Source organism: Rhinichthys klamathensis, unplaced genomic scaffold (genome assembly GCF_029890125.1).
Source record: "Rhinichthys klamathensis goyatoka isolate OS25496 unplaced genomic scaffold, OSU_Roscu_1.1 h1tg000098l_1, whole genome shotgun sequence".
NCBI lineage: Eukaryota > Metazoa > Chordata > Actinopteri > Cypriniformes > Leuciscidae > Rhinichthys > Rhinichthys klamathensis.
Window position 1 is genome coordinate 3769155 of NW_026606637.1, and position 25037 is coordinate 3794191.

General features: G+C 37.7%; 1 protein-coding gene across 9 annotated transcripts in view; it reads left to right on the forward strand.

Moving 5' to 3' along the window:
* The window catches only part of mast3b (microtubule associated serine/threonine kinase 3b), a 42035-nt gene extending 21382 nt beyond the window's left edge, over nt 1-20653 (forward strand). For 3 of the 9 annotated variants that reach the window (XM_056252700.1, XM_056252697.1, XM_056252698.1), the window contains 19 exons: nt 2943-3044; nt 3139-3271; nt 3371-3441; nt 3535-3623; nt 4308-4516; nt 6855-6993; nt 7072-7204; nt 7298-7463; nt 7571-7672; nt 8237-8359; nt 8537-8649; nt 9952-10112; nt 11161-11282; nt 11662-11862; nt 12051-12277; nt 14512-14634; nt 15577-15713; nt 16064-16245; nt 18952-20651. In XM_056252700.1, the coding sequence (XP_056108675.1) occupies nt 2943-3044; nt 3139-3271; nt 3371-3441; nt 3535-3623; nt 4308-4516; nt 6855-6993; nt 7072-7204; nt 7298-7463; nt 7571-7672; nt 8237-8359; nt 8537-8649; nt 9952-10112; nt 11161-11282; nt 11662-11862; nt 12051-12277; nt 14512-14634; nt 15577-15713; nt 16064-16245; nt 18952-19955 (3537 nt within the window). In that variant the 3' untranslated portion in view covers nt 19956-20651. Of the gene's footprint in view, nt 1-2942; nt 3045-3138; nt 3272-3370; nt 3442-3534; nt 3624-4307; nt 4517-6854; nt 6994-7071; nt 7205-7297; nt 7464-7570; nt 7673-8236; nt 8360-8536; nt 8650-9951; nt 10113-11160; nt 11283-11661; nt 11863-12050; nt 12278-14511; nt 14635-15576; nt 15714-16063; nt 16246-18951 lie in introns of all 9 variants that reach the window. The other 6 variants (XM_056252695.1, XM_056252701.1, XM_056252691.1 and 3 more) reach the window with 3 other exon arrangements.
* Nucleotides 20654-25037: the final 4384 nt, after the last annotated feature.

The following is a 25037-nucleotide window of genomic DNA, read 5'->3' on the forward strand; positions in this document are numbered from 1 at the left end:
AACAATGACTGCCTATGATGAGCGAGCTCGCTCAGGGCGGGTCTGTGTTGAAACGCTGCTGTCAATCAACAATCGTGGGAGGGGCGTCCGACCATGTGACGTCACATGGTCGAACGGCTCGATTTGAGGCAGAGGTCAAAACAAAATCATTTTTATCATTATACATGATGGTTGTGTACAGGCACTGCCAACACACATTTCAGTTCAATCAACTTGTAAAAGTGCATGTACCATTATATGACCCCTTTAAATGAAAGTCGATTAAATAATGTTTTCAAATGTCTATTGTCTATTTTTCTAATGTCTAAGTGTATAAATAGTCAATAATGTAAATAGATAAGTGCAAATGATCTGAAAGTATTTTATATATGATAATAAAGAATACAGTTGGAATAAAATATGTATTTAAAAGTACTTTATTGTTTATCTTTACTGTTTATAAGAAGTAATTTGTACTATTAAATATCAATATGGTGTATAACTTTGTATTATATAATAAATCTTAATAAATTAGTAAAGCTATAACATTTATTTCCAGGGTTAAATTTGTATTTTCAGACTTTTGGAAATCGTTTTTATTTTTTCACAAATTCCTTATTTTTTTCTGAATTTATGAAATAATGAAACGTAACCACAATTTGAAGTTTAATAATTTTAATTTGTAGGGCCTTAGGAAATGTTTTATTTTTTCCAAAATTAATTTTAATTCATGAAATCATCAAATTGAACAATTATTTATTAAAGGTTTAACAAACTAACTACATTTCTGGGCCCTAATGAAATGTTTAATTTTTTTCCCAAATTCTGTTTTTTTTTTTTATTCAATTTCTAAGTTTATAATTTTCTCAAATAATTATTGAATCTCAGAATACCCCATGTTAAGCATGGCCCTTGATCATAAATAGACTGTACATTTTGACATCTTTGCTCATGTAAACATAAGGAGTCGGACAGCCTAAAGCTGGGAATCATTATAAAGCTCCGTGCTGCAGGGGCACAAGTCACATTCAAGTCTGAGCTAGAGAGAGAGCGAGAGAGAGAGAGACTCGCTGGCTGCAGTGCTAAAAAAGGAAACGGTTCATTGTTTTGATGTGACGGTTCGTGTCGAGTTAGAAGCATCCATGTTTCCCTCACACCCCTCTTGCAGTGGCATTTGGCTGTCTGCGAAACATGAGTCACACATCTTATCATGCTATGAGGCTCTTTAATGCTGATTTGATAGCATGTCTCCCTCACTTTGTTCAGCTTCATCAAATGCATGAAAATGCAGTAATTTGAGTTTGTCGTAGGAGTCGCCTGACCGAGCTTGATCCCTTGTTTACTCAGCTTTTCACCTAAACAACCTTACGCGAGGAGACAGCAGCTCAAGATAGATTAAACTGTTTTATGTGCTCTGTCGCAGACTCTTGGTTTAGGATATAATATCTGAATAATGTTTCAACGTCCTGTTCAATCTTTGGATTTTGTATAATGCATGTTAAATCCAGATTCAGTGAGAACGCGGAGTTGATTAAAATTCACACAAGTGCCTGGAAAGGATTTGATCCTGTAGCACCAGAGCATAAGTAGCTCATTACCTCCCACTCCCACATCCCACAAGCCAGCAGATTCCCCTGCACAAACAAGAAATAACATTCCAGTCACTTCGCCAAATACTGTCCAGTGTTCAGGACGGACACAGTGTTCTTGTGTCTTTTGATGACTAGCACAGTATGCTGCTTAAATGGTGTGTCTTATTAAATTAAATCACATCTTCAGTTTTGTGACATTTAAATTTCCCCCTGAAGTCCACTTATTGTGTTAGACAACATTTAATGCCCAAAACAGTCGTACTTTAGTTTTTCCGGTTTCCACCCTGCTCTTTTTTGTTTTCTTTTCTTTTTGCTACTGTACCTTTAAGACAAGTATATGTATATGACCTCGTATGATTGTTTAGGGCGAGCTAAGTAGCTGGATACTGAATAGTTATGTACACAAGGGATGTGCAAAACATGCACTACTATTCAAAAGTTTGGTGTCGCTTATTTAAAAAGAAAGGAATCCTTTTATTGAGCAATGATGCATTAAATTGATCAAAAGTAACACTTTTATAATATTACGAAAGTTTTCTATTTCAAATTAATTGTTCTATTAAACTTTGTTTATAAAAATATTAAGCAGCACAACTGTTTTCGACATTGATATAAATAAGAAATGTTTCTTGAGCAACAAATTCTCATATTTGAATGTTTTCTGAAGGATCATGTGATACTGAAGACTGCAGTAATGATGCTGAAAATTCAGCTGAAAGATTGAAACTACTATAGTATAGTTCTTCGGCAATGAGCCGTCTTCCCGATATACATTTTTGAAAGAAAGATGTAAAAAAAAAAAATTGTTTTACATTTACCTCAGGAAAGCTATTCAATGGCCATAGCTTGTTAGTAAGCAAGAGAGCAGCATTTTGCTTAATATATGCACTATAGTACGTATTTTTATTTAACCTTTTGTCTAATTATTTTATGGGTGTTTGAATAAATCTGTCATGAAAACAAGTTATTACAGCCACTATTTAGACACTATAAAGTATTTATATTTTAACAAGGAATTGAAGTAGAAATCAGTACATCAGTAAAAAGTTGACATGACACTTTTTGTCCCCCTTATTTGCAATTTAAATGTTTACATACAACTGTTTTTTATGCCAGTGTTGATTATAAATTTTAGCTTTGGCTTTCAGCTGAATGAAAACAAGTTTCATTGTTTGTGTAAAAAATGTATTTCGTGCTGTTTCGGTCAAAATGTTTTTCTTTTTTCTGCCAAATATTTTTGGTTGGCTTAAATTTTGGTGCATCACAAAATATCTCTTACATAGAACTTTACCACATAAATGGTATGATTTTAGTAGATCAAGACAAATCATGCTATGCCCCTTTAATATAGTGTGTGTTTGTCTGTCTTAGGCTCTGGAGCGCTCCGAGAGTGAGGAGGTTTCAGTGATCACACAGCTGGTGAAGAAGATCCTCATCATCATCTCACGTCCTGCGCGACTGCTGGAGTGTCTGGTGAGATTCTGCACCTACACTGATTCACAGCCGTCCTGTGAATGTTCCTCACGGCCTGACACTCCTGAAACTGCTCCTTATTTTTACTGTGTAGGAGTTTGACCCTGAGGAGTTCTACCATTTACTAGAGGCTGCAGAAGGTCACGCCAAAGTCGGCCAGGGCATCAAAACCGATATTCCCAGATATATTATCAACCAACTTGGGCTCAACCGAGATCCTCTTGATGGTGCGATAGCTGTCGTTTATCTCATGATGGTTTTGTTTGCAAAAACCTGACAGTTTCTCTTTAGGCTCATTATGTTGTGTCTTTCATCTGTTTTGACAGAAGTTGTGCAGTTAGAGGAGCAGTACGACTTTGGACATACACTGACAGTTGATTCTGAAGAAACGGCAGAGGTAAAAGCACAACAAAAAGATATGGAGCATTGAATAGCCTTTCTAGGTTTCATAAGACGTCACTAACAATACATCTCTTCCTGTTGCTTACAGCAGAATAAATCTTTACCCACACCGCTACGAAGAAAACCGCTGGAGAGCGATTTTGAGACCTTAAAACTCATCAGTAATGGGGCTTATGGGTAAGCAAATCACATCTTGACTACAGGTAAAAAAGTGATTTCTTTAGAGACCGCATAAGGACAATCTCAGCTGGCAAACTGTGATTTGAAGCAGAACCAGTGCTTAATTTGAGCTGGATCCAGATAAATGTCAGCTATTGGATATTTTGCGTTCCGGTATTTGTTTTATAAATAATCCGGCATTAACAAGCGCATTAGTCAAGTCACCTTCATTTATATAGCACTTTTAACAATATAGATTGTTTCAAAGCAGCTTTACAGTGATAATAGGAAATTAAAGTAACAGAGATTGTTTTGGCTTTACAGCAGCTCTAGAATAAAGTTATTGTCCAGCTAAAGTTAGTTTTGATCGATTCACTTCCGTTGCAAAGATCATTAGTTATTAACTTAGCTAACACAACACCGTTCTAACAGAAAACCCTTAATGCTCTCCGACCTGCTCATCTGCACAACAACAGTGGCTCGAGAACGCAAACCTTGAAATAGGTTCCAATGTACAAGCCTTGAAAAAAAATATATATATATATATATGCGTGTGTGCGTCCATATATGTATATATAAATAATATTCTTTCATGGCCCTAAACCCACCAGTCATCAGGCCACAACTCAATACTTTATTTAATATATTTGTTTATATGAAGGTCTGTGATGTATCTTGCTGTGTTCTCCATCTATCCTGCAGGGCTGTGTATCTGGTAAGGCATAAAGAAACTCGACAACGATTTGCAATGAAAAAGATCAACCGACAAAACCTGATTCTGCGAAACCAGATCCAGCAGGTGTTTGTGGAGCGAGACATCCTGACATTTGCAGAGAACCCTTTTGTGGTCAGCATGTTCTGCTCCTTTGAGACCCGCAGACATCTGTGCATGGTCATGGAGTATGTGGAAGGTAAACTCAACAAAACTCTATTGTGAACATGTATGTTTAAGTACAAATTGCTATTAATCAGTCAGAAATTAGACCGATTTAAAATCACCATAAAAATCTAAATGGACAATTCCTGTTTTTGTGGGGGGTTTTGGATTTTTTTTTTTGTCAGTGTTTATTGTAAATGATTTATTTGTGCACATCATTATTTTTTGTTAAATTCATGCCCTCGTATTCTTTAATCTATTTATATAGTTTGAATATATTTGATTTTATATGTACAGTAGTCAACATTTGAAGTGGATCAAAACCTTTCATCAAAGTTATACTGTACATGAATTTTGAACAATATCCGTTCTTGTCTTAGAACAACTTTGATTTACTTTTTTGATCCACTTCTAGTGTGTTTGTGTGTGTATTAGGGGTGTAACGATACAAGTATTCGTATTGAACCGTTCGGTACGAGCCTTTCGGTTCGGTACGCATTACAAACCGAACAGTTCATTGGAGCATTTTTCCTAGCTGGCGCGACCACCACAACGTTGCCCAACATCTAGGGCTGTCAACTTTAGTCGACTAATCGGTCGATGGCGTCTTGGTCGACTGACATTCCTATTGGTCGACCAGTTGCATTTTTTTTTTTTTTTTTTACCAATAGAAAGACATTTTCAATGATTTACTTCTTGATATTTATTCCTTTATAAGCAGTTATATATTACTGTATTCTAAACATAATTAGCCTATGGTTTATCCCCAACTTTAAATGCTTTAATTTAGGTTATTTTGTAACAGCGCCACCGTTTAGCGCACACACATAGAACACTCGGTTCGCACCTGTGGCTGGCTGCGCTGCTGCTTCGTGCTCAGTAAGGGATATAGGTAGTTTAGCTGTATTCATTCAGTTAGAACGCTACTTGTTTCGGTTTTTATGTTTTTATACACTATGTTTTTATCTCGATGCGGCGTGGACGCGCTTGAAAAAAAAGAGCGCGTCGCACCGCGACCGCGTTGCTTCCATCATGAGCGCGCACACCGCGCGCCTACATTTGAAATCGAACTTGATCGCGCAAAAGACGTGAGCAGTCCCTTTATTGGCTTTATCATGCTGACTCAATAGATTGTGTTTTCTTGATATGTTTTTGTTTTTATTTGTACACTTGACGCATTTGAAAAGAGCCTAAATAATGTAACAAAACGAAAATAAACCTATGTGGTCCTACAATACAGCCTATTATTATTAGGATTATTTTTTAGGCTCTTTGGGTTTTTTTGTGCGTTTGTTTTAAAACTCCTAGCTTTGAAAGTAAAGAAGAATATACAGCCTGTATAAACGAGAGCTTTTGTTAGGATTTTTCATTGTGGCAGATAGCAGTTATATTTTTTGTCGCGTGTGGTGTGGTCAGGTGCGCGATTGTGACTGTTACTATAGACCTAGGACAGAGCTCCTCACTTTTTGCAGTTAAAAAAAAATCACTTAATTTTCAAAGAATTGTATTATTATTATAGTTTTATGTATTTTTCGTTGTTGTTTTATAAATTCTCTATGACAATTGTTAAAAAATGTTCAATTAAAACATCACGTCTTTTTTTTTTTTTTTTTTTTTTTTTTTTTTTTTTGACGAATCGTTGCGCAGGACAAGACTTTGGTCGACTAAGGATTTCTTTGGTTGACTACAGCCCTACCAACATCAAATAGCAAACGTAACGAAAGCAGAACGAAACTGCGCTACTCCTTATTTTGTGCTTCAGGGACTGTTTATCAGTTTGGACCATCAATGTCAGTGCAGCGTGAGCCGATCTTTATCAAGCGACAACGACACACTTTACTATACAGCGCTAAAAGATCCAGTAAAGAAAGCATTTGAATTCGGCACTAAAGTAATAACATCGCTGCGAGATCTAGTGAGAAACATTCAAATTTCTCCGTTATTAACGGATCAAACTGTGCTGATGTGGAACGTGACACATCTTTTTCCAGCACTTCAAAACTCAAATAATATCATATCAAATGTTATTTTTAATGTGATGACCAAACATTATTTGTTCATCCTTCAAAGATTACTCCCATTTATAAAACTAAAAGTTTCAAGATGTAGGAAAACACACACTTATTTTTATTTTTTTTAAATTTTTAATAAAAACAATTTTTATAAAAAAATCAAGGAACTTTCTCTGGCATTTATTACTTTTTGCTGTATCGAAAACGTACCGAACCGTGACACTGCTGTGTCGTATCGAACCGAACCGTGAATATACTGTATATGTTTCAAATCAAATGTTTTATTAATTATTATTATTAATGCATGTATATGTCATACACATGTATAAATAAATATGTCTGGGCTAATATGATCTTCAGGTGGTGACTGTGCCAATGTGCTAAAGAACATGGGTCCACTTCCTGTGGATATGACCAGGATGTACTTTGCGGAGACAGTTTTGGCACTGGAGTACCTCCACAGTTACGGCATTGTGCACCGAGATCTCAAACCGGACAAGTAAGAAAAGACCTAAAAACCTCTAAGGCAACTGTGTGGTAATATAGCTTGTTAAACTGTTCTGTTAACCCTTCACAGCCTCTTGATTACTTCAATGGGGCATATCAAACTCACTGACTTCGGGCTCTCCAAAATCGGCCTGATGAACATGACAACCAATCTCTATGAGGGCCACATTGAGAAAGACACCAGGGAGTTTATCGACAAGCAGGTGGGCAAAAGCACAATACTCCTTGGATACAATTTATGTACATTTTCAAGAACTGTTATTGATATAAACGTAGAGTCAATCACTATGTTGTAGGTTTGTGGCACTCCAGAGTACATTGCTCCAGAAGTGATCCTGCGGCAGGGCTATGGGAAACCCGTTGACTGGTGGGCCATGGGCATCATCCTGTATGAATTTCTGGTGGGATGTGTTCCGTTCTTCGGGGACACACCAGAAGAGCTTTTTGGGCAGGTTGTCAGCGGTGAGTTCAGATAAATGTGTTTTAAACAGCTGGTGAGACACAGATATTGTTAAAAGAAACCGGAAGCTTTACCAACTGCTTTAAAATACACGCTGTTCCTTACGCAGATGAGATTATCTGGCCAGATGGGGATGATACTCTTCCTGTAGACGCCCAGGACATGATCACACGATTACTGAACCAAAGCCCGCTGGAGAGACTTGGAACAGGTGCTTTGTCATTCATTCATTGATGCTTCAATTGTTGTTAAGAATTGTAGCTATATATAGTTTGCACAAAAATGCAAATCCTTGTGTTCCAAACCAGGCATATGACTTATTTCATCTGTGGAGGAATAAATTCTGAGAAATGTCTCAAAGGTTGTTGTTGTTTTGTTTTTTTGTTTTTTGCCAAGTCAGTGGTCACCAAAACTGTTTGGTTTTAAAACTGGTCAATTTGTTACTCACACTATCATATGTCTCTGCTGAACTGCATCTGTCACAAAAACACTGATACATTGTGATTTTAAAGAAACAAAAAACATCTCGTTTTAATTCAGAGAGCCTGAGACTGTCAAAAACTAAACTGGTCACACAAAACTATTGTATTGCTATAAAAATATGATAGTATGAAAAACTAACATTACCTCTAGTAGAATGAAATGACAAAAAAAAAATGATATGAACTATTTAAGTTAAAAACAAATTCTTTAGAGATCGATATCCTTCAAACCTCATTTATACAACTATTTTATGTAGACAATTGGACAAGTATGACTTCCCGTGTGTTTGTAGGTGGGGCTCCAGAAGTAAAGCAGCATTTGTTCTTCAGTGGTCTGGACTGGAACGGACTCCTGCGTCAGAAAGCTGAATTCATCCCTCAGCTGGAGGCCGAAGACGACACTAGTTATTTTGACAGTGAGTCCCACTTATTCAACACAGGAAAGAGATTCTACGAGCTCAATAAATGCCTGGAGCAAAGCGCTCTGGAAATATCAGTGCATTCTTGTGCCTTATTCAATGAGGTGCAGTTATTATTTCTTCATTGTACTTGACTAATACCCCCGAAATCCTTTGGTTTTCTTTCCTCTGTAGCACGATCTGAACGCTACCATCATTTGGCCTCCGATGAGGATGATGAAACCAATGATGAGGAGTCTTCCCTAGAAATACGAGGGTTTTCTTCTTGGTCAAATCGTTTCAGCAAGGTTGGGTCCTTTTGCTGTCTGCGCATTTTGATAATGTTGAAAGCTTTTTTATTACATGTGTGTGACTGAACCGTCATAATCATGTTGTTTATTTCTTGTAATTGCCACATTCTTTCACTGACTTTTATTTATTTATTTTTTACTTTAATTATGAATAGTATGAATATAGTAGTCAGACAAATGTTTAAAATACGCACACATGAGATGAAGACTCGTATCAGTATCACATGGGTTTTACTAGGGCTGTCACGATTCCTCAATTAAATTTGAGTACTCAATTTGAAAAAAGTCCTGGATTGCAATTTACCCTTGTCGAGTAACTGGCAAAATAACAGAAGTGGGTCATTCCACATACGCAAATCCATGATGCGCATTATTAGACCGCTTTCTAAGGCTGCATGATGTATTAAAACCATTTAAAAACCATACTATAGCATAGTGCTATTGTAAATAGCTATTTTAATAGCATAAAATGATTTGAATGCACAATGCGTAATATTTAACCGGAAGCATTCTGCCCTCTTTGAATCAGACACAGAGATGTAGTAGTGTAAGATTGCATTTATTTGATGAATAAATTATAGCATTTCATTGAATTAATTATCGAGAGAGAGATTCATACCTGCGTCTGTTCAGCTTCTCTATTAATAATGAAGCTGTGAGTTTAATTACTTCAAAATAGCAATGTAACCCCTAGTTTATGAGAAATATAATGTAGCAATTGAGTAGCGAAGCTGTTTTATTACTAAAATTCACAGGGCAGCGTTACGTTTCTGTTCTCCTCCCTGAATGTTTTTCTGTGTGTGAAACATGATCTCTGGGCGAGTGGCGTATGTGCGCTTCAATGAAAACAGTGCATTAATATAAAACGCTGATTAAACTGATTTGGTACTACCTGTGCATTAAATGTTTTTTTTTGCACGCCTTCCAGCTAATCAGAATCCAGTATTCAGGTGTAAATGGTATAAATGTTTCAAGTCATTTTAAAGGTTTAGGTCTTTGCTTGGGTCTATTTTTATCACCACGAAAAAATATCCGATTACTTGATTAATCGTCAAAATAATCGACCGATTACTCTATTACCAAAACAATTGTTAGTGACAACCCTAGGTTATACCTTTTAATAAATGAATCATGGCTGGCGCATATAGTATTTCTATAATAACATTTGCTTTTAAATAGGTTTTTAAAAAAAACAAGACCACTGTTGTATTGCCCAGCTAAACATAGGGAACATTTTTCTGTTGTGTGGCCATTTTTCTCTCTCTCTTTCTCTGACATTTCTTATCCACAATTGTGTAGGTGTACAGCAGCACAGAGCACCTGGCCACCCCATCCCTGAGCTTCTCCTCCGACCGCAGTCACAGCGAGGAGATAGAGGACCGGGCAGACGCTCACTCCCCTGGAGAGATCCGACGGCAGGCCTCCACTGGAGACAGGAGGCTCTCGGCTCAGAGGGCAAGGTGAGAATTGAGGGAGCAAGAAATGCATTCACCCCCAAAATAAAAATTCTGCCATCACGTGCCATTACAAACCTATGGAACATATTATACAATACAGAAAACGTTATAATAAATAGACATTAATTAGAAAAATAAAAACTACACCCATCATAGTATTACGTTCCGGTTAGGATATTATTCTACTTATTGCATGGTTCTCTGAAATGCTTGATTCTGATCAGTTGCGACGTTCCAAGGTCAGTTATTCCCCCGTAATGATAGTAATGCTGTAAAATGATCTCTCATCTGGGTATGTGAGGCCAGTGCTTCTTTAATTTCCCTCGTATCACACTGCAGACACACTCTTATGTTATTCAAATGTATCTGCTGCCATCTTGAGCCAGTTTTTTACTTTAAATTAGGATTTCAGTATTAGTAATTGGCATAAGTTTATATTTTTGAAGTGTTCATCTTGTTGCCAAAACGATTCTTTGGTACACTCGAATGGATTATAAGAATAAACAGGTACGATTTTAGAACTGTTTCTCATCCATACAATGGCAGTGTATCACAGAATGATCCATGCGTCAGTTTTCAGGTGGTGTATGGTAGGGTTTGATAAAAAAAAAAAAAAAACTGAAATTGAATGTATTATTTTTCAAAAATCCTGACCTTGGCCTTTGGTCTTATGTGAACGACTGTGCATTCATGAGACTATATTAGTGCCGCAGTTCACTCCGACTCGCCCAGAAACACGCAGTTGTACACAGAAGACCAGCCTAGGCTCAAAGCTGCTTGTAGGAATGGTTTTCTGTGCGGAAGTGTTGAGTTTAATGAGCTAATAAAATATTTAAACTAAAATATTTTGTCTAATTCTTTTTTTTTTGTGGCAAGTAGCCGTGTGATAAGTAGGACCCCGACATTGTTGCGGTTTACTTTGCGGTAACAACCAGCTGTGTGTACATTGAGCCTCAATGAAAACATACATATAAGGAATAATCACAGTAGATGGTATTTACCAGCATTTTGAATGCGTGTTTAATTTTTTTTTATTTTGATTTTTTTTCAGCCTGCGCCCTCGAACTTCATCCAGCTCCTCTCAGCCCGAGCGTGCTGTGAGCCCCCTAGTGGTGAGCAGCACACACAGCCTAGAGGCCATGCCACGATTCGCCCTGTCCACCGATGATGAGGGTAAGTTGACCAAAAAATGGCCACATTTTAGATTTTTTTTTTGTTACCAATTTATTGCCCTTCACAATATTCAAAACACTGGTGGCCTAGTAGTGGATACGTTCCGGCCACATAAAGATGGGAAATGAGGGTTCGATCTGTCATGTTCCAATCCTGTTGTCCCCTCATTTCCTTTTCTCTTTTTGTCTTTCTATAAAATGTGAAAAAGGACCCATCAAAGAAAATCTCTTGCTATTAATTATGCATATTCATACAGGATTATATACTGTAGTAAATGTGTCCCCTAGCAATCAAATTCAAGTCCTTGTAAATTATAATAATGCTGTGCTACATTCACTGGGTGGAGTTTTATTTTGATGCAAACCTTTTAATTCTGCAGCTGAAGTTGTTGTATCCAGCCTGCGACGACTCCGACTTCGTAGCAACAGCACAGGAACGAAACACTCGTCGCCAAGGGAACAAGGGACTCCTCAGTGCTTTGGAAACCAGCTGGAGACGCCTGACAGACAGCGATATTCACCAGGACGCAAGGTCCCCAAGTCTGCATCAGTGTCTACCCTCTCGCTCATCATCACGCCAGGTCAGACCCCAAACATGGTTACCATAGCAGCTCTAAAAAAAAATGGTGGTTCTCTTCATATCTAGAGAGTGGTATTTTGTAGATTTGTAGATTTTATGTTAATGTCATGGTTTTGTTTCAAATGTATAAAACTAAGTTTTTGTGAAAAAAAAAAAATTTTGAGACACATTTTTCTTCCTTTTCCCCAGATGACGGGAGTGGTGGCCTGCAGGCACGCTCCATTTCCCCTCGATCGTTTTCCTCTAATCCATCATCCCGAGACTCCTCCCCCAATCGAGACCTGTCACTCAGCGTCAGCAGGCTCCGCCCCCCTATCATCATCCACAGCTCTGGGAAGAAATACGGCTTCACCCTGCAGACCATTCGTGTTTACATGGGGACCAGTGACATCTACACCATAAACCACATGGTCTCGGTGAGCAGAGAATCACTTCTAAAGCCTCTTATCGGAACACACTCGGTTTACACCTGGCTGTTCGAACACATTCGACCACATGAGCGTTTACACTACAAAATCAATCCAGTCAAATGTGTTTTCAACTACCTCTGGAAGTAGTCTGGGTTTCCCCATGCTGCCTTTCCGCAGCGCGATTTTATTCACGCTGAAAGGCAGTATGGATACCATGGACCATATTTTCGCCTCATTTAGGGAACCAATCACAGAACGGGGAGGGAGCAGCAAGACGATGACGCGTCTATGCGACACACCGAAGCAGTTTGTTTATACCTATGGATCAAACATGACTGCAGACGCGAAGTTACCTTTCGATGCAGCCTTATGGCCGTTTCACACATAGTTTTACACCGCAAGCCTGAGCGGCATTTGAGCAGCGCGTCAGCGTAACTACATCGTCACTGCAGCTGCAGACGCGCGAGAGTATTCACACTGGAAGCGTTTGTACAGTGTCACAGCAGCGGCTCCAAAGCTACATATCGTTAGCCTCATAGCATAATTGCCTAAGTCATTTTGTGTTTTTTCTTGTTTTCCAAAGACATTGAAATATGACTTCGGCATTATATATAAGCGAGCAATTCTTTACAAAGACAACTATAACGTACATTTGTTTTTAGAAGTTGGTCATTTTATAACATTGATAGTCTTGAAAGTTTGTAATGGGGAGGTGTACAACATTCGCATATAAGTTAAAGGAGCTGTATGTAAGATTGTGGCCAAAACTGGTACTGCAATCACTTTCAAATTACTGTAGAGTGGTGTATCCCCTCCCCCTCCCCCCTGACTCAAGGTTGCCAGATCGGCTGCAGGATCCAGCAGGAACGTGACGAGCTGCAGCTGTGGTAACTAGAGAAGAGCTGGCAACCCGGATGCCGCAACACTACTGACTTCGCGATTGGTAGATAGGTGGAGGGTGGAGCATCAGACCAAAACACAACATGACAACATCAACATCAGTTGAGGGCTGCAACTGCACTTTTTAAATGACAATATCCTGGCCGGACTACTGTTGTCAGTGATATAAGTATTTGAAATGTACATGATTTCTTAATGTCTCGTGATATATCAGGGCCATTTTATGATTAATTGAAATACATTTCTTACATACAGCTCCTTTAAATGTAATACAACAAAACAACCCCGAAAATGGCTCCAATCTATTAGTTTCAGTCATACTTTCGATGTTTACAAGACCGCAACTCCGCGGATAAAAAAAACACAAATAAACCACACACTCGGGTTTGATTTGGGTTGTGCTAGCCTGTAGTTGTGTTAACATTACATGAACTAAAAGAACGTTTATATATATAATATTTTCTGGCTAGTTTACTTTAGTTTTTTTATATATATGTAATACACAACTTTCACCCAAACTGAATAATTAAAAAAAAGTTTTTACCGGGTAGCCTAAATCTTCTATAAATATTTTAGAGTCTTTATTTTCTTTTATTTGCCTACTCAAGGTCTTGTTAAAACTCACTAGACATGCTAATTCTGTGCATTTTGGGCACTTTTTGTGTGAAATCATATTTATTTTTTTCCATCAAAAGTGTGCTTTCACTTTAATTTAGCGTGAGCAATGCAGCAAAAAACAGATTCGAAACCCCCGCTTCACTGCTGCTCACGCGCCGCTCTGCTCGACGCTCACGCGCTGCTCCCGATGTGAATGCACTCATTGATTAACATGCACGCCGAAAAAAATACGCTTCGCTCACGCATGCGGTGTGAAACGACCGTTAGATACACGCCATCGTGTAGGCTACACATAAATCTCTGACCCATCTGCCATCGTCGTCTCCCTCGTCTAATTTCTGTCGCTCTACATACGTCATCTGGTATAATTGAAACGATTGGCTATGAGCTAAGTACAGGCGCATTTGATAGACATTCTTAGCACCCAATAAACGGCTCTGGGCATTCGTAAACCACGCCTCAAATACGAGAAAATGAACATGTGGTTCCCAGACCCAAGTCTCAACGAGAATTGGGTCTGGCGTTAGCCAGGCTACTCTGGAAGTGGAAAAGCTCAAAACGATTTAGACCCCGTTTACACCTGTATTTAGCATCGTCCACTTGTGATCCGATCGACCAAAACGCTTCTTAATACCAGGTTTAAACGGCCTCAGACATTGAGTTTTAAAGATGGACGGTTCAGTCTGTTTATTCTGATTCCTTTTGTTGTTTTCCTCTGTCAGGGTGTGGAGGAGAGCAGCCCTGGCCATGAGTCTGGACTGCGAGCAGGTGATCTGATCACTCATGTGAATGGAGAGTCTGTGCAGGGTCTACTGCACACAGAGATGATGGAACTTCTCTTGAAGGTATTTGAACAGCAGCATGCTGGGATTCCCTGAACCATTGTTTAATATTCTGAACTTGACCAAAAACAAAATGGTCAAAAAAAAAACATTTTGAAACCCTTACTTGAAGCTGCACTTGATAGTGAATTTATTTTTATTTCTTTTAACCATTTTTGTATGCCTAAAACACATTTAACCATGGTGAAATCACTTTATTCAAAGCCTCAAGTGGCTTTTTAGTTTTATTAAATTGTGGCAACAGCAATATGATAATAGATGCCAATGTTTAAAAAAAAAAAAAGTGATGCAGTTAATAATGCTTAAATGCTTATAGGGTTACTAGTTGAAATACATTTTGACAAAAATCATTTCTAATAGTAATAATGCAGTTCAAACTATTGAGAAGAATGATTAAAGATATCTGTAATTTTGACTAGCCAAATATTTCTACTAGCAATAATTGCATGTTACTAGCTCAAATTGAGTTATAGATAATAACTCACTTTAAATGGAATTAGAAAAAATACATGTTTGAATAATTACTAGTCAGAATTGCCTTACAGATATCTAAAATAGTAGTTTTGACTAGACATTATTGAATGTTTTAGTTATCTGTAAGGCAATTATGATTGGTAATAATTCATATGGCAGGTATTGACAATGTAATTTTTGGATTAGTAAAAAAAAATCTAACATTGTATTTTACTGTCTGTAATTCTATTTGGACCTGTAAAATTAAATTATTTGTAGTAAAAATGTAATTAACTAGTCAAAATAAATTGCAGATGCCTTTTAATTGTTCTTAATAGTTCAAATTGCATTATTACTAGTAATATATTTTTACCAAAATTGAATTCTGACTAGTTAGGGGAGATTAATAGATCATCTTTTGTGTAATAGATTTATTTTGTGTAATTTGTCAACTAGTTTCATCTACTTTCATTTGGTCTTTTTAATATACAGAGCGGTAACCAGGTGTCCCTGCAGACTATTGCACTAGAGGACACATCTATAAAGATTGGGCCGGCACGCAAGAGCAGCTGTAAAGGAAAGATGGCCCGCCGCAGTAAGAGGAGCAAATGGAGGGACAATCAGGACCGGTCAGGAAAACTCTTGTTTTAAATATCATTTTACATCATTACATTACATCATTAGTGGTTGATTTTTAAATACTCAGTGCAGGGTAGACAGTGGAAGCTATAATCCCTCTGCATACATGATGCAATTTAATGAGCGCAAATTAGATGCACATATAATTGTTGAAATTGAAATAACATTTATTTTACACAATATTTACTCAACAAAAACAATGTTTTATTATCCATTGAAATGGTTACTGGCTGATATATTCGTCTATCGCTTATGTTAATAAGGAGTTTGATGCCGCTTGCAAGAGTTTATCATTCATCGATGTTTGCCGTTACCCTGAATACCCCTCTTGTTCACCCAGGAGGCGCAGCATGCTGAAGAAGCTGTCCAAACAGAGCACCGTCATGCACAGCAGCCGTAGTTTCTCCTCCGGCCTGCATCACTCGGTGTCCTCCAGCGAGAGTCTGCCAGGCTCTCCCACCCACAGCCTTTCTTCCGGACCCACAACACCCTGCCGGAGCCCTGTTCCCGACCACACTGCTGGTATGACCCGACTTATAGATGGAAAACATCAAACTATTTGTCAACCAGTAATTAATCAGTTTAAGTTGGAGAATATATATATATATATTAGGGGTGGAACGGTACATGTATTCGTATCGAACCGAAACGGTACGGGCGTCACGGTTTGGTGCACGAATTTACACGGAGAATACACGGTATAAAAATAAATAAAACTCGCCTGCAAAATAATTAATGCAATGCGGAACTACTGTTAGATACGCGGGTTCTTTAGGGACACATAATCTGTACCATCGGCTTAGCTCTGAACGCACGTTCACTTCAAACGTTGGCTTTATACGCGTGATTTTTTTTCCCAAACCACTTCAGTGGAAATCCCGCCCTGCAGCCGATTTCATTGGTTTAGGTTACAGTGACGGGTAGGTTTAGGGATCAGTGTTTGGTGTAGGCAATCAGTACAGTGATTGACATGACCAATGAAAACTTTAGAATCGGCTGCAGGGCGGGATTTCCACTGAAGTGGGCGCGGTCGAATTGTGTGTGTGAGAGAGAGAGAGAGAGGCGCACGATCGAACAGTGAAAACATAAAAAACATACTCCGTCATTTTGTTCATACAGATCATTAAACCTGCAAAGTGTTTACTTATATTAGTGTACACACGCAATAAAACACAACATTGTGCTTTTGTCACACTGTAAACTCTTGTCAAACTGTAACCTACAACTGTCTGTCACCCAACCAAAATCACTGTTTTAAAAGCAAAACATATTTATCCAACTCCATTTCAAAACAGTCTGTGGGTCCCATCTTTTGGACATTCGTCATATTGCATTGGTTTTCATTTCTTGTCCTCGGAGCACTAATCTTACACATTCTACATTGATTAAAAAAAAGAAATTCGAATGTTTTTAATGGTAGTATTATTTTATACAGAAATCAATTATTTATAATTCAGATGAGAATAATGTTACATTATCAATTAATAATGTTAATTAAAATTAAGGAAAACAAATATATTGATCTGAAATATAGCAAAATAATTTTAAATTAATAGTACAATTACCAAACATATCGCAAGGTCTTTTTGTCTTTTTATTAATTTAATTAATAAACTAATTATATAAAACTATTGTCAGTGCACTACAAATAAACTGGTTCTATGCCTTTATTAATAAACTTATTTAAAAAATACAATGCCTTCTGCATTTTTGTTTTGCTTTTCCCTCCATTGTACCGAACCGTGATGTCTGAACCGAGGTATGAACCGAACCGTGACTTCTGTGTACCGTTCCACCCCTAATATATACATACATTAATAAAAATGTAGGAATATTTAAATATTTTCTTAAATTAAAATTAAGAAATATTTTAAATATTTAAGGACTGGGTTGAAAATCTTGATTTCTCAATTTTAGTCGATTCTCATTTTGATGAACCAATATCGATTCTTAATTCCCAAGATCGATCTTTTAGTCTATGCTCTTTTCAGTTGATGCATTAACACAACTTCATGAAATATAGTTTGTAGCGCACCTTCCATCCAATAAATCGCAATAAGCTTTGTTACTTTTGATATATAAAACGGACAGAATTTGAACACTAATACTTTATCACAAATGTCATGCATAAGTGTTGTTGTGGTGCTCTTTAATGTGGTGTGACAGATCGCTGTAGCCTCAGATCAAGCGAAGCAGCAGCACGAAGCACATGTGAACCAATTATCTCTTACTTTTTACTACTAGTTATAGCACAACATAAAAATAAATGAACATCTGAAGATATGTTGAAAGATACAGTACGACTTACTGAAATGTATCATGTAATTGCTCAATGAATGTTTCGGAAAGACGTCAAAACAGTGTCAACAAAAAGTGTAAACAATGTCACGCAACTCTGAAAAGAAAAATTAACTTTAGAGAGAAGCATTATATAAAATATATGTAGCAGTATATGCTAAATACATGTAGTACATTACATATTCATTATAGTTATGACAGCTACCGTTTAACTTTTTTTGTACTGTACATAATATATAATCTAAATGAATTGAATTGAAGCGATTTTCAAGCTTGTGAATCAAAATCGAATTGAGAAATTTGTGTCAATACCCAGCACTACTATTTCTAGGTCACTTAATTCAATCAGAAAATGCACAAAAAAAACTTTTGTTTTTTGTATATATTGTTATAATATATAGGCCATGAGACAGGACCCCAAATTTGGGCTACCGGTACCATTTTGAGGGATTCAATTTCTTTCTGATTTTCATGAAGGTACACATCTCTAGTGTTGGAAAATGTGTGATAGCATCCGATCCATAGTAGCTTTCATTAGAAATCAACACTTATATCATCCTACCTCAAGGTAAGGTGTTCAGTGACTACAAGAGAGAAAAATTTATCCTTTTATAATTTTAAAAATGTATTTTATAATTTTATTATTATAAAAAATTATAAAATTTTATACATTTTTTATAAAATTTAAAATTTATTTAAAAATCCCTCATCTTGACATATGTTTGAAAATCATCCTCCGTAACTAAAAACTACCTTGAATCTAATGCTATCACACATTTTTTAAATACAGGGTCATATACCTACACAAAAATCACCATGCGGTTTAATCCCTCAAAATGGTACCAATCAACAGTCTCACGGCCTAATATTAAGTATGTCGTTTATTAATTATATTTTTAAAATTGTTACAAAACATTGCAATCTGTTCAGAAGCCAGCCTGCCCCAGAACGCCTCTCCATGCTCCAGCTCTCCCAGTTCACCAGCGGTCCAGATGCGGCCCAGCTCGCTGCACGGCCTTGGCTCTAAACTTGGCAACCAACGCTACACTAAAGTGGGGAGACGGAAGTCCACCAGCAATATCCCACCATCACCTCTGGCCTGCACCTCCTCGACACAGGCCCTGTCCCCCCAGCGCTCCCCCTCACCCTTACCCAGCATCTCCAAAACCCTCCACTCCTTCCACGGCAAGACCCTCTCGCCCCCAACGATCATTCGGCATGTGGTCAGACCCCGGAGTGCAGAACCTCCACGTTCCCCTCTGCTAAAGAGGGTCCAGTCTGCGGAGAAACTCTCAGGGGCCTTATTTGCTGACAAAAAGCCCCACGCGCCCCGCAGACACACGTTGGAAGTCCCCCACTGCGAGGTGGATGTACTGGGAGATACCGAGGCAGAGGTGGCCTGTGGTGCAACATATTCGGTGGAACACTGCAGGCTGGGTGGGTACTTTTGCGGCCAGAGAATGAGGGACTGGCCTGGTGACCGAATGGAGCAGATCGTTGTAATGCGCAAGCTGAATCTCTCCGAGCGCCGAGATTCCTTCAAGAAGCAGGAAGCCGTGCAGGAAGTGAGCTTTGACGAACCGGATGACAGGGTCGCCCAGATTCCCGCCCAGTCAGCCAAGCAGATGATGGGCGATACGCAGTCGGAGGAGGAGTGCATGGCGAGGAGGAATCCGCTGGTCCCTCAGATCGCCGTGCAAGGATCAGAGAGCGAGGAAGCAGACGACTGGAGGCTTTGTTCGGATGAAGACGAGGAAGAGATTGAGGAAAACGTGTCACACACTCAAAGTCAAGCTGAACCTCAGGCTGACTGTGCTGCCAAAGACACCCAACGCTCCTCAGCAACTACACATGAAGCCGGTGAGACCACTGCAGATGCAGCAAAGCCAGAAAAGCGTCAGAGTCCAGAAAAAAGCAAATTGAAAGAGAGATAAATGAGTAAAGGACTGTTGCAGCACGTCATCATCCCCGCAGGCTTCACGACGCACCCGGCGTGAGACGTTTGTTGCCACGCAGAATTCAAACAATTACTAAGTGGAGTATTTTATTAGTGTGTAAATGGAAGTAAGATAGTCTTATGCAGGGAATATTTATGCTTTTTTTAATTTATAGTGTACTGGAGATGTGCTGTTGGCCAAAAAAAAAAAAAAACGTAACGGTTTCTAGTAAATTTTTCTCACCTTCTGTGAACGGGTTGAGGAGGGGATTTGAATGACTTGATTTTTTCTATGAAAATGTGCAAAAACTTCGAATCCATTTCATCCGCCAAGAGCTTTTCATTTTTGCACCGACATTGTGTGTAATTTTTTTTTTAAAGCTGCAGGTTCAAATGATATTTGAATGGAATTGTCATGTGGCCCTTTTCGTGTATTATTCCACATCTCAAAGGGTTTACAGAGTGTTTGAAATGATCCGTGTGAAAGAAAAATAGGACTCTGTTTGTGTCGACCATTTGGGCTTCAACTGTGGGAACCCCACGAGTAATATGAAATGAAGTTACATGTTGGTCAAGGTGTCAAAAAACAATTGTCTATGTGAATTTTATGCATCAAACCAAATAGATCAGTTTTACACCTTGTTTTATTTTACCATTTTGTAAAGATGAATTTAGATTTAGAATATTTTAAATTAAATTCCTTTCCAGATACTCTGTTTAATTAAATAAAGGTAAATTAATTCATGAACTTATCAAATCTGTTGTTTACTTAAATATCTAAAAACCAAACATGATCCCTTTCTGGGTTAAATTTTAAGGTCAAACTTTTCGTGTTTTTTCACAAATTAGTTCCCACAATTCGTTTTTTTTTTTTTTTTTTTTTTTTACTTAAATATTCTTCCTGTACTTTTCTTTTTTTTACCCAGCTTTGTTCAGTTTACAGTTCATCTAAAACATCTCAATTTTCACAGGTGCTAAATTGAATGGGCTCACAGACACACCTAAAATATTTGAAGAAATAGTTAAGCATGCAGTCACATACCTCACACTAGCCGGCACTCATTTGCTTGTGCACTTAAACAAGAAATCACTGAGTAATGAACCACATCGTCATGAGTTTTTTGACCATTGGCCTGTCGCGAGTGCGAAGTTTTTGTACTTGGAAAAATGTTTACATTTTATATATATGGATTTCTACTGTGCGAAGGTAACTTAATTACAAATGTTTGCAGAACTGGAGTCAGTGGGTGGAGGCTTTAGCTAGATTCTTGTTTTAAAGTTCGGTGTGATGTCATTGTTAATAGACACTGCACACATCGGACTGGATGTTTTTGTTCATATGCATGACTCTCTTCCAAAACTTTTTTTTTTTAAACTTTAATATGTTGTATTTGGATCTAATATGACAGTATTTTTATTGCATAGAAACTGCATGAGAAGGTTTAACAGTCAATTGGATGCTATAAGTCCGTCAGGACTTCATTTGTATTGGACCTTCAGGAAAAACGGCACATGCTTGACCGATCCAAGAAAACATTTCTGTTGTATTTTTGAGGTTTGTTAATTGTGACCTCTCCCGGTAACTTAGTAAACACTCTGTGTGACACAAATTGGTGTAAATTTGAATAGGCTGTATTTACCTGCCTGTCAGCCAAACGTTTGCATGTTGCATGTTCAGTAAATGCACCGTTCACTTTGGCATGGCAACCTGAGTGCAATGTTTGATGGTCAAGTATAACCAAGCCTTTGAATTACAGTAATGTTATTAAAAGCTTAATGTTATGCAGACCCAGTTGTTGCATTTTATCCCTCTGTAATCACAGACTTTAGTGGATGAAGTGTTTGTCTTGTGGATGTCAAACCCACTCTTAAACACGTTCAGACGAGACGGGGTCACGATCTACTGTCCACTGATGTTGCATTCGCACTAATGCTTCACAACACTGAAAATCCAACATCTATATAACCTGCTGTGCTGATGGTTTCTTCCATTTTTTTCCAGAATTGTCAGGACTTGGTAATTGGTATGTTTGTAAAAAAATATATATACTTTTTATAAATATTTTTTAATGTTAACTGTTTGTCTGATGATGTTTTGTAATAAATCATTCACTGGTTAAGATGGAATATAAATGACTTTTGTTTTTCTTTATATATATATATATATATACACACACACACACACACACACACACACAATTCTGGGTAGTAACTGATTACATGTAAGCCTGAATGTAAATCGGATTCCAAAAATTAAGTCTTTGTAATTATATTATATTACATTTTAAAATATTCGTACTTCAAACTAGTTACTTTTTTATTGATTATATGATTACATGTTATTCTCCCAATGGCAGTACATTACTCATTTATTTTACTTTATCTTTTTTTTTTTTTTTTTTTTTTTTTTTTTTAAAGTATATACATTCAGAAGCTCTTCCAGGTTTGTGGAATTCCACACACAGTCCTCAGCCACTAGTCATGTGCCTATCACTGAAAACAGCATTTGATCACTGGATCTACAGAAATCATTTCACTTTATCATTTCACACTAAGGAGTGTTTTCTCAACATTGCATATCTAATCAGCTCCTGACAAACGCATAAATTATTATTTGAATTATCACTCAGTGAGTCATTAAACCATGCTTTACTCTCTTTGGAAGACTGTTGTCTTTCAAATACATTAAAATGTACAAATTCACACCATTTCATATTTATTTGTATGCATTTCAAGATTTCACCAATAGCTCTGCCGACTCTCATGAAGCACTGCGAATGACATAATCAAGCCGGTCTACTACACTTTCAAAATACTTCAATATTTTTATGCATATTTTGCAATGCTTCATGGGATTGTTGTTAAAGGGATAGTTCACCCCAAAATTCTGTCATCATTTACTCTCCCTCATATCATCCCAAACCCATAAGCCTTTCGTTCATCTTCGGAACACTAATTAAGATCTTTTTGATGAAATCTGAGAGCTTTCTTTCCCTCCATTGACAATCTACGTAATTAGATGATTCTACCACTTTGACGCTTCAAAAAGTTAAAAAAGAGATCGGAAAAATAATCCATATGGATTGAGACAATCTCTTTTTATGGTGGACAGACTGAATTTAGGCTTTTATTCTTCTGTTGAACACAAAAGAATATATGTTAAAGAATGTTGTTTTATCAATCAGTTGACGGTATCATTGACTTCCATAGTAGGAAAAAAAAATGGAAGTCCATGGCTACTGTCAGCTGTCTGGTTACCAACATTCTTTAAAATACTTTCTTTTGTGTTCAACAGTAGAACGGAACTGATACAGGCTTGGAACATGAGGGTGAGTAAATGATAACAAAATTAAAATGTTTGGGTGAACCAACCCTTTAAAAATTGATAATTTCAGATAGAGGGTCAGAATGAGAGTTGAAAATAATAATTTTCCTGCATATACAGTTGTTATTGAAATTATTCAACCCCCATTGCAAATCAGATGTATTGGCAAAATTTACAGACTTTAAGGCTGTTTGCAATGAACAAATCAAACAAAAGTAATTGAAATAGCTCAACACAACAAATGTTTCAAGTGGTTTCCCCAACTGAAAACGCAACTTTTAATGACTTGCAGTCTCAAAATTATTATTAAACGCCTTCATGGCAAGCATTTTTAGTACTTAGAACACCCTTTTGCTGTTATGGGTTATTCTGTAAATGAGATGTATAACCAGACAGCAGCTTCTGGCAGCGTTTCTGAGGAATATTAGCTTATTCCTCATGAGCAATGGCCTCCAGTTCAGTAATATTCTTGGGTTTGCGTGCTGCAACTGCCTTCTTCAAATCCCACCCGAGATTTTCTATGAGGTTCAAGTCAGGTGAGTGTGATGGCCACTGTAGGATCAGCTTCCTCACTGTGACGGCATGACGTTTTCTCCTAGGATTTCCTGATACTTCAATGAATCCATCTTGCCTTCCACACACTGCAGGTTTCCAGTGCCAGAGGATGCAAAGCAGCCCCAGAGCATCACCGAGCCCCACCATGCTACATAAATTAGGCTGCATAGATTAGGTCAGCCAGAACCGGGGACAGTTCCTATAACACCCGGTGTACTCGTTACATCATAAGAAGAATGGCATCTACGCTAATGTTAGTCTTTCCGTTTAGGCAAGGCACTTTAATTTATAGAGCATGTTTAAAACAGCCACTGCTGACCAAAGTGCTGTACAATCAGTTCAAACAATATAAAATACATAAATACACCAACCGACACAAACACATCGTAAACCCATCATAAAATTACATTTGACCAAAAGCCAAAGAGAAAAAATACGTCTTTAGTGAAGATTTAAAACTATCAACAGTGCAAGACAACCTTAGATGTTCCGGCAAATTATTCCACACATGCGGAGCAGCGACAGAAAAGGCAAGATCACCTTTTAATTTCAGTCTAGATCGTGGCACAGTGAGCATCAACTTGTTCGAGGACCTTAAGGGTCTAGAACATTTCCTGTGGAGAAGATCAGAAATGTATTGAGGAGCCTGGCCATTTAACCCCTTAAACACGTACAACAATACCTTGAACTTGACACAGTATTCGACCAGCAACCAGTGAAGTGAAGCAAGAACATGCGAAATATGTTCTCTCTTTCGAGTACCAGTAAGAAGCCTGGCGGCAGCGTTTTGTACCATTTGTAGGCAGGATAAGGAAGACTTAGCCACCCCAAGGTACAGCGAGTTACAATAATCCAGCCTGGATGAAAAAAAAAGGCATGAATCACTGTCTCCAAATCTTTTACTGTTAAAAATGCTTTTAATTTCGCAATAGATCTCAAATGATAAAAGCTACTCCTCACCACTGAATTCATTTGTTTGTCAAATTTAAGTCTGTTATCAAAAATCACTCTCAAATTTTTGGTATAAGCATGACAGTTCCCACTTAAAGGACCCAGTTGTTTTTTAATCTGTATATTAGAAGCTGGTGATCCAAAAACTACAATTTCAGTTTTAGAGTCATTCAATGTTAAAAAATTAACTGCCAGCCAGCTTCTTACCTCCTCAAGACAGTTCAACAAAGACTTTATGTCATAATTGTC